At 44.7% G+C, this 13,859-nt stretch overlaps 1 protein-coding gene across 2 annotated transcripts in view; it reads left to right on the top strand.

The window, feature by feature from the left end:
* LOC306754098 (cell adhesion molecule DSCAM-like) overlaps positions 1 to 13,859 on the top strand; it is a gene marked incomplete at both ends in the record, with an annotated part of 86,424 nt that overhangs the window by 52,467 nt on the left and 20,098 nt on the right. For both annotated transcript variants that reach the window (XM_079238007.1, XM_079238008.1), the window contains 8 exons: positions 2,981 to 3,127; positions 4,550 to 4,828; positions 5,012 to 5,287; positions 6,257 to 6,553; positions 7,889 to 8,164; positions 9,339 to 9,617; positions 9,917 to 10,036; positions 11,504 to 11,683. In XM_079238007.1, coding sequence (XP_079094133.1) covers positions 2,981 to 3,127; positions 4,550 to 4,828; positions 5,012 to 5,287; positions 6,257 to 6,553; positions 7,889 to 8,164; positions 9,339 to 9,617; positions 9,917 to 10,036; positions 11,504 to 11,683 — 1,854 coding nt within the window. The remainder of the gene's footprint in view (positions 1 to 2,980; positions 3,128 to 4,549; positions 4,829 to 5,011; positions 5,288 to 6,256; positions 6,554 to 7,888; positions 8,165 to 9,338; positions 9,618 to 9,916; positions 10,037 to 11,503; positions 11,684 to 13,859) is intronic.

The raw sequence follows: 13,859 nt of genomic DNA, 5'->3' as shown, positions 1-13,859 counted from the left end.
CGCTAGATTTCTGGATTTGTTCGCTGCTGCAGGGGAACGCAGACAGCAGCCAGAGGCTGTACACGTGTTCTGGAGATCAGGAAGTGGCCATCGTCAGGGATTGAGGATGATGTACTGTATTTTCAGTGTAGGAAATGAAGTGAAAACCAGTACCAACATGCTACTTTACTTGCGCATACCAAAAGTGTTAGTTGTCAAACTCCATTCTGAGGAGCAGCGTAGCTGCTGATGTTCAAACACACACGTTTTCTTTCTTGCCGAGTTAGACGAGAAGATCGATCCCATGCTCGTGTTTTTACACTAAATATGAAGCTGACACCAGGAGACGGATTAGCCGAAAGACGGAGTGAACAGCTAGCCTCGCCCATAGTAGATAATCCACCTCTAAAGCTCGCTAATTGATGAATTCTATCCCAAAAAGCAAAGGTTGGGCTTTGAGCTGGAGAGCTGCTCGTGGGCAGGTTATTTTATCATATTATAATAGTGAAAATATGCAACATTGATATCAAACATGGGCCGACCTGTCATCCTCTGACTGAACTTCACTAATCATCCAGATGCATGTAAACACGCGTGTCTGTTTTAACATTCTCTCCCAGCCCGGGTCTTTTGTCCCAGTGACAGCCAGTCTGCTCTCATTCATAAGCTGCCTTGTGAACGTCTGATGCCAGACAACTTTCAGAGGGGGAAGAAGATGGAGGGAAAGAGACGCCGCTTTGCTTTCCCCCTTTGATATCTGCTCTCTCTGAATTGTTTCCTTCCCTCAAAATGAGGTGCATATGCAACCAACAAAAATAACAATGTGGTATTCTTTTTGCTTGTTTGTGGTTATATGATGGTCAGTCACACTCTAGATTACCTTGACCTCAAGCTGGGGGGAAAAAAAGCCTTCAGGATATCAAATCTATGGGTTCTCATTTCTAACTAGGTCATCACTTGCTCACAATAGCATCCACACCACCCTCCTCTGTGTATTCCTCCCTCTCCTTCTCTGTTTCCTCCCCGCGCTCTCATTCATCCTTTCTCATTGCACCATTACTGGGATCTGTAAACATGTTGGTAGTCGTTTGAAAGTCGTTCGTTTGTAACTGGAAGAAGCTCAAAGATGGTTTGCATATCGCACCACAACTACAGAAGGCTTTGCGTCGATGTGCAGAACAGATTTCTTGTGGTTTTCAAAGCATTAATGTCGAGGCGGATGGTCACCAAATATATTTTTGATCGTGTTTAAAGTTGTGACGATTTGTTTATTATTGTTTAACTCTTCCGACACGGCCGTTTTGACAGTGTCTACGTTTTTAAAATATTAAAGATCATAGATTTCACTTCACACCTTTTTTCATTGTGTTTTCCGGCTGGAGGGGTTATGTTTTCGGGTTTGTCTCGGGATAGGTCAGGAACTCCTGGAGGGAATCTCTTCAAATTTGGCATAAAACATCCACCTGGACTCAAATTCGGTGGTCAAAAGGTCAATGTGACCTCTACAAACACGTTTTTTGACCATAACTTAAACATTTGTATGCAAATTATGACAATTTCAGACAAATGCCCAATCAAGTCAAAATGATAAAGTGGTGACACTTGCGACAGAGATGGATGGAAGCTGCAGCCTGCTGGTTTTGGTGGAGGCTTTCAACCGTGAGGTGGCAATTCCGGTTCTAGCATGCGCTGTGCCAGCAGCCTTAATCTGTGTTAAAGTGTCGTGACGAGACTAAATGAGAGTAATTCAACAACACATAAAGTGTGCGGGATGATATCTCTACCAGAACCCCCCACCGTACGGCGGGCCCCGTTTGATCCCCGTCTCAGATTGGCTTCTCCATCATCTCTGACATGAAAATACCTGCGGCAGCCGGCGGCTACATCGCACATCACTCCTCATAAACACCGACTGCTTCTTTCTACCTCCGTGTGTTCACGCAAATTTGCATAACATTAGCATGATATTAGCACAACCGACCTGTGCAGGCGTGCCTTATCAAAGCGCTCTGTGATCCCTGGCTGCCTGCACTTTTTGCTGGAGCAGAGGGAAAGAAAGAAAGAGAGGGAGAGACAGAGAGTTCCCCCAAGAGAGAGCGAAAGAGAGAGAGCGATAAGCTACATGATAACGAGCTGTGTTACACTGCTACACAACACACAGCCGTCACAGAGCCCCAGAGCCGCGCGGAGCTAAATGGGCTGCAGCAGATGTTTGGTGACTCCAACCACACAGAGCTACGTACCTCACTTGACTTGCAAATATTTGCTAAGAGACTTCAAAATTGGATTTTTGTTCTGTCTCGTCTCCCCTTGGAGTGTGTAAACTAGTGATTCCAGTGCGTACGAATGAATACACACAGTGTGACTGTAGAATATTGTTGTAAAAATGTCTCCCTTGATGAAATACGGAGGCAACGGGTCCTTTTGTTTGCTCCTTCAATGTGTCACACGTGCAGCGTTGCAGACGTTTGTCAAAACGTGGAGACTCGGTGCGCTCCATCCATGCGGGCAGACTCAGGGGTCGATTGAGGTGTTGTGGGGGGGGGGGTGACGCTACAGTCAGGACGTTTGTGTTACTGTCCGGTCCAGAGTAGTCTGCCTTCATCAGGGGGAAGAAATATGTTTTTTAAGTGGAAATTCTGTTATACAAAGTAAGCACACCACACTAACCTCTTGTTGCATTAGACAATTAAGGTGAGCGTGTAGTCAGTGGGGACTAACTAAATGAGAACAAATGATGGATCCTGCACTCTGTCCACAAGGTTCCCTCTGCAGGCTGTAGACGCTCTCTAATGTTCTCTTTGTGGAGAATCTGCAAGCTACAGATAGCTTTTCCAAACACCACACGTATTCAGGTCGCATAAAGGTCACATATTTGGTGCCGATTGGCCCACAGGCAGTAACAACATTCAGGCGTTTCATTGTTCCTCTAAGACTGTTCCTTTTGTTTCAAAATTGCGCCATGCATCGATAATGATTTTATTTATTGATTTGTTTGCAGTGTCACGGTTTCTCATCACATCCACGGGAGCCCTGTATATCCTGGATGTGCAAATGGAGGACGGGCTGTACAACTACCGGTGTATGACACGCCACCGGTACACAGGAGAGACCCGACAGAGCAATAGTGCCCGCCTCATCGTCTCAGGTAAGAAGAACAGCAATCTATGCAAACCTTAAAGTTGTACTTCAGCAAAAACATTGTATTCTCTGCTGTAAAAGACACAAGACAAGTTAACAAATGTGCTATACAAATTCTGTCCTCGTAAAAGATACATGAAACCCTCTTTTCTTTGGTTTCATTTAGCTTTTAGTTCAACTGTTGATTTTGGTTGGTTTCAAAGATAGTGCAAAGTGACAGAGGACCATATGGAAATAAATCTGTGCTTGTGAAAAAAAAGGATCTAGATATAGTGAATAGAATGGAGAGTGACAGGAAAAGCCCATGAATTAAAGAGGAGATGGCATGTGATAAAGGTCAGCAGACCCGTGCCAACACAGTTTGTGGCGGCGGCTTCAGGACAGAAAATCGCCCTCCTTTACCCCGCACCATTTAAAAGGGACAGATTTTACACATGAAGATCAGTTGACTTGTCGCGAGGATTAGTATTCAACCTGTGTCGGAGTCATCTCAGATTGGGTTTAAGACTACCGAAAGACCAGGGAGGGTCGAAACAAAGAAGCTATTCTGTTGCATCATGAATTGTGGGATCCAGTGGTTTGGGAGCTTTAATCAGGACTACAAATGTCCCTTTTAAAGAAAGGATGTTGTGCTCATGCAAAGTATTTCTGTAGGACAACCCACCAAGTGAAATGAAAGATTTTGATCAAAATAACAATCAAAACAACGGGTTTAAAGTGACTTTAAGCCTTCATGAATTACGGGGATGCCATACCTGAACATGAGCCGCATAGAAACTCACAATACAACACGAGTGTTTGCCTCTTTACACACTCCGCCGACATGATGACCATGAAGCATTAGACACACACAGTAGATATTTTAGACATATTAGCTTTTAGCCAGAAACCAGTAGAAGTGGGTAAATAAAAACACAAACAGGGCTCAACAATGAGGATTGCTCAGGGCGAGTAAAAGACCACGTCGGCATCGTAAATCTAGCAACTCGCCGGATCGGATAGGTGGGAAAACGTTATGAAATTCATTGATTTTTCCGCAGCTGATGATGAAGGTAGCCAAGGAGTGAGCCACCTCTCTTCCTTCTCATCTCTGTTGAGCGTTGAACAACAGGATGTTAGGTCAAACTATGTATTGTGCAGTTTGCCGCAAGTTTGAGAGCATTTACTGAAATGAAGATTAAACATGACAATTCCTGTAACTTTAGTCCTTGTTGTTTTTTTGGGGGGGTTTGACACTGTTAAATGAAACAATTTGTATAGGGGCAAGAAAAAATATACTTTGGTCAAATGTTTAAAAATGTGTTTACGTTTCACCGAGTCTCAACTCCACATATTACTTGATAGGCATCAGAACTAAGGTTTGGAAATGGTTCAGAAGTGACAACAGAAATAACTCCAACCTCGACTACCCCCTATTTACCCCTTGCAGACCCCGCCAACTCAGCCCCACACATCCTGGACAGCTTTGAGCGGCGCGAGGTGATGGCGTCTCATCGGGTGGAGTTGCCCTGCAAGGCCTCCGGGCACCCCTCACCCAAATACCGCTGGCTAAAGGACAACCGGCCGCTGGAGCCCGACACTCGCTTCAGACAGAGTGTGACAGGCCTGCTGATCGAGAGAGCGCAGTCCAGCGACACAGGGACGTACGTGTGTGAGGTGTGGAATGGCTACGGCAATGCTGAGGTGGCCGGCATGCTGCTGGTAAAAGGTCAGTATCGTGGACTGGTGGTCATTTAGCTTGACTTTTAGCAGCTGTATAATGTAACACTGGCAAGCTAGGAAGCTAAAGATGCTGATGATGTATGGTTCTACACGTAGCATTTTTAATCTTTCTCTAATGGTGCCTTGTGATATTCAAAAACAAATAATACCAACAATTCCTAACCTGCAGAGCTACTGAAGGTCGTGGTGAGCCCGCGGAAGGTGAAGGGCAGCGTGGGAAGCCAGGTGTCACTGTCGTGCAGTGTAACCGGCTCCGAGGAGTACCAGTTGTCCTGGTACCGCAACGGAGAGCTCATCTACCCCAGTAACAGCGTTCGCATGACAGGCCAAAACAGGGAGAACCTGGTCATGGCCGGCATGGCCAAGAGCGATGGAGGAGCCTATCAGTGTTTCGCCAGACACGCCAAGATGTCCGCCCAGGACTTCGTTCAAGTCATACTGGAAGGTCAGAATTCACAGTCATCTTACTGGAGATGTGAGCGGGAGCAGTAATCATACAGTACTTTGCATGTACAAGGTTTTTGGATTGTGTGTTCATGTATTTGTGTATGCATCCGAACTGTGTGTCTGTGTGTTCATGTTCAACTCCAGACAGTGTACATGTGGTACTGAGTGCTGCAGCACAGCTCAGCTTTATTAGATTTTCTGGAAGCGGCTTGCATAGTGTTACACAAGCCAGGTTGCTGCAGTGTCTGCTCCCATGACCACGCCAATGTAAGGAGAATATTGATAATCAATGAAGCCGTGGAGCCAGAGAAAGGAGCTCTATTAATCTGTTTTACACTCTGATTTAGCTTTTCATGCAGCGGACATTAATGTATTGCCATGAAAAAGAAATCTGAATAGAGTCATTTCTAAAAGGATCTATTGTTAGGGCTGGACTGAATATCTTTCCTTTTAAACATTTGAATCTTCTATTGAGGTTTTCTAATGACACTTTGAATGTCTGCCGTAGTGTTTCATGACATCATCACCCTAAAAGAATCGGGAAAAGATAATTGTATTAATGTTAGATTGCTGCTGGACCACACTGTTAACACAGGTGCTGGCTCCCTTTTGTGTGCAGCAAGCAGGAGAGTGAACCGCAGTGAAAATGTAGTTTTTTAAAGGAAAATGTGGATTGAAGCAGAATATTTTGTTTGATGAAAACAGGTTTTGAATTTCTGAAAAGATCTGTCTTTTTATTAAAATAATGTGTCTTTCGTACTTACTCAGACACCATTGGAATCTAATTCTACAAACAGCACAATACTAATAACTTTAGTGTAATCTAATCTATATCTGAAAGTGTGCAGACATACCAGATTTAACCAGAATGAATAGACGTGTAAAATAAAAGCTCTGCAGAAGTTTTCTTTCAAAGTTGAATATCAACATTATAAATGAAGCTTGTGTATCTCCTTCCACTACCCAGATGGCACCCCCAAGATCCTGGCTTCGTTCAGCGAGAAGGTCTACAACATCATCGAGTTTGTGTCGCTGTCGTGCACGGTGAAGGGCACGCCGGAGCCCCGGGTAACCTGGACCCTGGACGACGATCCCGTGGTGCGGGACAGCCGCCACCGCATCTCCCACTACACCAACGGCGAGGGCCACGCGGTCAGCCACCTCAACATCAGCCAGACCCAGGTGCCCGACGGAGGGGTGTATCGCTGCATCTGCAACAACTCGGCCGGCACAGTTTCCTACCAGGCGCGAATAAACGTAAGAGGTGCTTGTCAGATCAACTCTTCCAACACACCATCACATATACACAACATGTCTTGATTTATTCTGTTTTGAATTGGCTATGTTTAAAGTGGGCTGTGCAGATGTTAAAAGAAGGCCTGACTCAATTTGCCAATTATTTTTTATTTTTAGTCATCCGCTGCTAGTATTTCCCCTTAGAAACTTGATATTGGAGCTTCAGTGCTCAGAATGCGACAGATACTTGGACAGCCTCCTGCACTGGATCCTCTTATCATCAGTCACTGCTGTCAGCGTTGACTTTTCTAATGCCCCGCATCCTACCCAACACCTGCTGATAGCTTTATATTGGGGCGCCATTAGGGTGATTTAGTGTTAGCTCCCGTGTATGACTGTAGTGCTATCTGTTCTCTACAGGGACATGGTTGGCTGGGTTGCTTGTTGTCATGTAGCGGTAATACCGGGATGCTAAAGCTTTGCTGTACTTGCTTCAAGGCTATTAGTATTTCTCTATTACAGATGGGGAATGGCACTTTCTGTGCACTGATTGGTTTAATTTGATTGTGTTCACTCTTGCATGTTGTAAGGCTAAATAGGGCGATCCTCCAGCCCTTAAGCGAGGGTCCGTGGATGCTGAATGCAGCCAAGCAATGAAGATAAATCTCCACAGGTGCCATTGCAGAGAAAGTGTAATGACTGTTTCTCACATCGTTGGCTCCTTAATCGTGCTAAAGAGAGTAGCAACCCAGGATAGGCTTGTGCTCAAAGTACACTACAGAGCCTAGTTAAACTGTCTTCTATAGTGCTTTAAAGAGAAGCCTAATAGTCCATTTCCCTGATAGACACTGAGCTATGGAAGCCCATTGGTTATTCTGTTGGTTTTTCACAAGTGTGTGCGAAAGCTGGCAACATGAGTAATGGTTTTGATAATAGCTTCATGAGTGGAGAGAGGGAACATTCCACTCTAATGCTTGTCAGAGGCAATCACAGGCGGCACCGAAGAGGTGGCAGCGCAAGGTAATATTCACTACAGGCTCGAATAGAAGGGTACATGAGTCCCTGGTTCTCACAAGGCAAATGGAGGAAAACAAAACAGAGCAGAGCAGAACGGGTCCACTGGTAATGATTTCCTTTTTCTTCGACTTCCCATGATGAATTCGTAGTCAGGCGGTCTGGAGCCCCTTTAATCAATCGAGGCAATGTTTTGATTTGTTGCTGTCAGAATGAATCAAGGCATGTAAGCGGCATAATAGTGGTGTCCTGAAAACACACAAAACACAGCACAGCTGTCTTTTATAGCACCCCCCCCCCTGCCTCAAAATCATTTTAAGAGAGTTGTCTCTCCAATGTGTCCTTCAAGGGCCTGCCAGCATCAGACCAATGAAAAACCTCACTGCCATCGCTGGGCGGGACATGTACATCCACTGCCGCGTCATTGGCTACCCGTACTACTCCATCAAGTGGTACAAGGACTCCAATTTGCTGCCGTACAACCACCGGCAGCGGGCCTTCGAGACCAACGGCACGCTGAAGCTGTTTGACGTGCAGAAGGACGTGGATGAAGGCGAATACACGTGCAACGTGCTGGTGCAGCCACAGCTCTCCACACACCAGAGCGTCTACGTTACTGTGAAAGGTATGAACCTCAGTTCCAGTTCATGACTCAACGCGGGACTTTATTTTTAGAAAAATAGCATTAGATTTAGGTGGCTGTGTGTAGTCATAATACTCCATCAGGATTATTATCAACCTGAAGTGTCAAGTAAGAAGCTTAGGGCCATTTATTTAAGGTGTACGGCATCATACGCCAGTACCTTCATGTTTACTCCATCATTAATCTCTTGGATACCAAGACAGAATCGCTTTATCAGTCCTCACACTGACACTGTGTCTCTCCATCTGCCGTACAGGCCGCTCATCGCATTTAAAAGACACATTAAAGCATCGCCTTAGTATCTTTACATTTCCTTGTCGCAGAAAACACAGATAGACAGACGGGTATTTGTATACTCACAACCTGTAATGAAAACACACTCGCATCACTGATAGCGAAGCGCCATCTCCATCATCCCGGCCAGCTTATCTGGGACTCATCTGAATATGCAGCGGCGCTCAGCTGAGCCCGGGCGATGATGACCTCAGATGGCTTTCTTTCTTCAATGACGCTGCATGATTTGAAATGTCGGAATGGGCAACACCCCCACCCTCTCTCTGGCGGGTCTTGACGTGCTAACAAGTGTGCGGGTGGGGGGGGGGCACACGGCGTAGACAAAGCTACGCCGCCATTCCGCCTCGGCTAATTTGCCTCTCGGCTGCTTAGCATTCCAGCGCTGCCGAGAGGGAATCCCCAGGAGCCTATTATGCCTATTTTGTTGTGAATTAAATAAGCGCTGAAGAGCAGCTTATTCCAATGTTATTTTAAATAATTCATTTTCCAAAGCATCTGGTTCTCACGATGGCTACGGTGTCCCCAGAGAGCGAAAGACCGTGAGAGAGATTCCATGCATGTTGTTTGAGTGAGAATTCAGCCGCTCCACGTGGGTGGAGGTAAAACAATATTTCTCTCGTTCCTGAAAAATCACAGCATGAGGAACTAGGTGGTGAAGAATTGTGACTAATGAGTGTGATTTATTATATAGTGTTTTTATATGTACATTTGACATAAGTCACAAAGTGCTAAACAATGGTATTATACCAGACAAAAGAAGTAAAACTCAATACGTTTTGAGCCACATTTTCTTTTGTTTAACCTAAATTGAACGTATGCTGGTCAAACTCCTGCGATTTTAATTTGAACGTCTCATCCCCAGTTCCACCGACCATCCACCCGTTTGAGTTCCCTCGGTTTTCCATCGGCCAGCGAGTCTTCATCCCCTGCGTGGTCATGTCCGGTGACCAGCCCGTCTTCATCACCTGGCAGAAGGACGGCCGGCCCATCCCGGCCAGCCTGAGTGTCACTATCGACAACATCGACTTCACCAGCTCCCTGCGGGTCTCCAACCTCACGCTGAATCACAACGGCAACTACACCTGCATCGCGCGCAACCAGGCCGCCGCCGTGGAGCACCAGAGCCAACTCATCGTCCGAGGTGAGTCAAGGGGAGGCGGGGCAGAGAAGCGGGTTGGTTAGAAGGTATAAGCAGAGACCCTTGTGTCTTTTTGCTGCTAAGTGGTGGGTGTCAGTATCTAATCCAAATGACTAGTTCTTCCACTATTATCTGTCAGGTTTATATTGGTCCTTGATATTTCTGCCTGAATACAATGACAAACACTTATGACTGAGGATTGGTTTGTGAAAGACCTCGAGATATTTCTTTCAAAGTGAGCTGTTGGTAATCAGTGCATGTTGTGATAAATAAGTGTAATGTAACGTCTACTTGACTTGCAGTTCCTCCCAAATTTGTGGTGCAACCGAAGGACCAGGACGGCATCTACGGAAAGGCGGTGATACTCAACTGCTCAGCTGAAGGCTATCCTGTTCCCACCATCCAGTGGGAGTACTCTAAAGGTAAGCGTACAGCGCGACACACGCATGTACATGTGCCTTTTCAACACGCGCTCACACATGTATTACATGTGGTAACACACAGCTGTCCCTTCCAGGTATCGGTGAAAGTGTTGGACGTGTTTTCAAAGTCTTTTAACTGGATAACTTGTCTTTTGACAATCGCGCCGGATTATATGTTCAGACTTTTTTCCCCTGTCCTACGGCAAGCGTTTTCTCCGTGATAGATGTTGTTGTTTTTTAAAGCCAACACAACAAATATAATGTCCACAGCCTTGAGGTTGAACGCATAATAACACCCACCTTAAGTCCACACAAGCACTGTGAGATGAGAAGCAAGAGCTTTTCTGTTCTCCGGGAGAGAGATTATGTAACTACTCAACTAACATGATCCCATCCTGGCTGGACACAAGCGATTCTTGAAAACAAAAAGGATCTGCATTCACATGAATATTCATTGCTTTCAATGTACTAGCACTGTTGGAAGGGCTGACATTTGATACACACATTCATGTAATCCTGGTTTTGTAATAACTTTAGCGATCCTCTGACCCAGCGCCATCATCAGGTCATCATCCGTTCACTACTATGGTTCATGACCAAATACTTGCTAAATTATTAAAGGTTTGAATGCTAAACATGCTCAACAAAGATGGTGACCAACATTATTCCTGCTAAACATCAGCCTGTAAGCATTACGCTCTGTGCATGTCAGCTTGCTGACAATAGCATTTAGTTGTAAGCACTGTGTCTTAATTACAGCCTCAGAGAGCCACAGGCGTGGACGTAGACATCCATTACAACCTCAACCCACCCACAGACGCTATATCTCCACTAATGAATACATTGTAGTAATATACAATGGTAAAACACAGTTTACAAGGTTGGCATCTGGTGAATATCTATTGTAGCTTTAACCATAAACTACTAAGGATATACAAAGCAGTGAGTACACAAGCAGTGTGATGCAAAAGAAGTTCCCTTGGTGAAACACGAGAGCAGAGGTTATGAATGACCATGTGAAATTGTAGTAGTGGCAGAGTGAATATAGTGGAAATATTGAATCGTATTTTACTATTTGTAGAGTTATATTCCAGTGGTGAGCGCTTAGGATGGTTTCCCACTCCTGTGATTTTTCCAAACTTACAAACTTGATTGGATAAAAAGATAATCGTATCCAAAATGTAATGAAATATTCTGCCTCTGTCCATATATGTTGGCGTTTAGCCTTTAAAGAAAACGTTTCCACCACGGTCTAAGAACTGTTTGCTCCCCCGCTTACCACATACAAAGAGTTATACTCATAAACTAACTAATTTAATCTGATGAGGCACTTTATGTATCCTTTATATTAAGAATTTTGTTCGAGGTTTGTCTGTGATGAAGGGAGAAAAAATGTAACTAGCCGGCGTATGTTTCCCTGTATTTTGGCCTGATCCTGATCGACTCTCACTCTGTGCCCTCTGACAGGCGCCGGCGTCCCTCAGTTCAAACCCATCGCCCTCAACTCAGGCTTCCGCATCGAGGTGCTGGTCAACGGCTCTCTGTTCATCAAGCATGTGCTGGAAGAAGACAGCGGCTTCTACCTGTGTAGAGTCAGCAACGACGTTGGAGCTGATGTCAGCAAGTCCATGTATCTCAATGTGAAAAGTAAGTCTCACCACCCAAAACCTGAGAACGTAAACGTGAAACTTGTCTGCATTAGATTGTCTTTGTGTGTAGTGTACTCTTAAGGCCAGCTTTGCACAACTCATTTTATTATTTTTCCCATGCTCAATGCTGCCGGTGACATTAAAGTAAAAAAGTTAACTCTAAAGCACAAAGGTTAAGTGAGTTGAGTCGGCTTTGTCCGCGACAGTCAGGCCACCAGCAAGATGCCGTCACGGTGCCCGCTCTGTGCTTTCTGCCTGAATGAATCCCACGAAAGCAACGTGCATAGCCAGCGCCACGGCATCTCTCGCAGAAAGTACAGCATTTATCCGCTGTGTGGCCAAGGACTTAGCTCCCCTCCATTACGCCTTGAATTCTGCATGGAGGCAGGAGCTGCCATGTGGAAAAGCGGGCTGAGGGATGGAGGGGAAAAGGGAAAAAGAGGGTTAGAGGAGGAATGGGTTATCCATGTTCCCTACATCTCTTATATATATATATGTATATAGATATATATATATATATATATATATATCTATATACATATAGATATATATCTATATATATATCCTCCTCTTTGTGCCTGAGCAACGTTATATTTGCAGTGTTCTTTTTACCAATCACATGATCAAAGGAGTGGAGCTAACACTCATCACCCTCACACATACATGCAGCACAGCTATGGATTTATCTTTTCAAGTTTGAACTAATAACGGATCATGACCAGGAACAACAAAAGACTTTTACGGTGATTTTATCGAGCTCAGAACTGTACAATCAAAATCACAAGACAGAAATCTTGTGCTTTCTTTTGAAGAGTGGCTTTCAAAGTCATGCAATTCTCTTGCTTACTACAAAGTGATTTTAATAAGCAAACCCTTTTTGTCTATATGAATACTGCCCTCCTCAGGTTGAAAGAGCACTTAATAAACCATGGGAGTCTAATACATAATTATTTGTGTATGTTCCCAAAGAGAGACGCTAAAAGCATAGATTTAACCGTCTACATCCTTCTATCTGTGAGAAAAGGCCGCGTCGCATGTATTTCTGAGTCTGAGCTGGTGCCCGTGCTTGTGGATTTGCATGTGCGAGTGTGATCTGGAGCCAGTCCGCCGGGGCCGGGCGCTCATTTTGATCAGTCGCTGCGAGAAGAGGCTTATGCCCCCGTGGCTCTTATCAAGCCAGAGCAGAGCTCTGCTCCCCTGCTGAGTGTCTCACTGTCTGCCAGCTGCAGCCAAAATAGGCTACCACTCCTTCATGACCCCTCCTGTCTGACGATCACGCTCCCTCACAGACAGACATGCTCAGAGTCTCTCAGTACATTCTCTTCAGACAATCAAGTGGGATTTACAATCAAATATCTTTTGAAGGTTCCCACAGTAGGATGCTACCGGTGATTAGTCCTCCGTGGTCTGAAGTTGTTGTAAATCCTTACCTTTGACTGGAGAAAGAGCTTTTTACTCTTTAAGTCCTTGCTGATTAGCAAGCTTCTAAATTGTATTTCTTCCTTTCACTTACATTTAAAAACATAAAATCGCTGATTGTAGATTGAATCCGATGTACTCCATGTTGCTAACCTCATTTTTATTTTACCAAATTCTAAAAGTTAGCTTTTCTCACTTGGTGCTCCATCCAGTCGAGCGCAGTTACTGCCGAATGGTGGGGGGATCATTTACAAAGCTAATTATTTTCATATCTAAATGTGCTCAAGAACTAATTAAATACTAGTAATTCAAACAAAGCACAGTTTCAATGACCCATTACGTTTGAATGTAACCACGGCAATCACGGCAAATGTCCAGGTAGAGACTTGCGTCTTTAGCCACCGTTAGCTAGAGTCAGCGGCCCCTTTTCTGACCCTGCGCCAGTAAGAGCTCCAAAGCATTTTGGTGAGGAAATACGAGTTTATTAAATGCAGATTCATAATGGCAGGCAGTGACAGGTCATTGAGGCTTTAAATGTTCACAGCCCAGTTTATTTTCTTCTCCTTTTGTCTTCATGTTGCGCTTTTCTCTTTGAAAAGGTGGTCCTCGGAAAACAATGAGAAAGTTACAGAAGGTTGAGAACACCTGGTGTACACTATTGCAGCCCAACAGTCAGCTGTGGCGTTTCATGGTTGATAAAACCACAGAACAGGTGGAGAGCCACTTTATGGAAAGAAAAAAAAAACTTCTTTGTA

The sequence above is a fragment of the Taurulus bubalis genome (genome assembly GCF_910589615.1).
Source record: "Taurulus bubalis genome assembly, chromosome: 2".
NCBI classification, from domain to species: Eukaryota; Metazoa; Chordata; class Actinopteri; order Perciformes; family Cottidae; genus Taurulus; species Taurulus bubalis.
The sequence above is the reverse complement of the archived record's forward strand: the minus strand, read 5'-3'. Positions and strand labels throughout refer to the sequence as shown.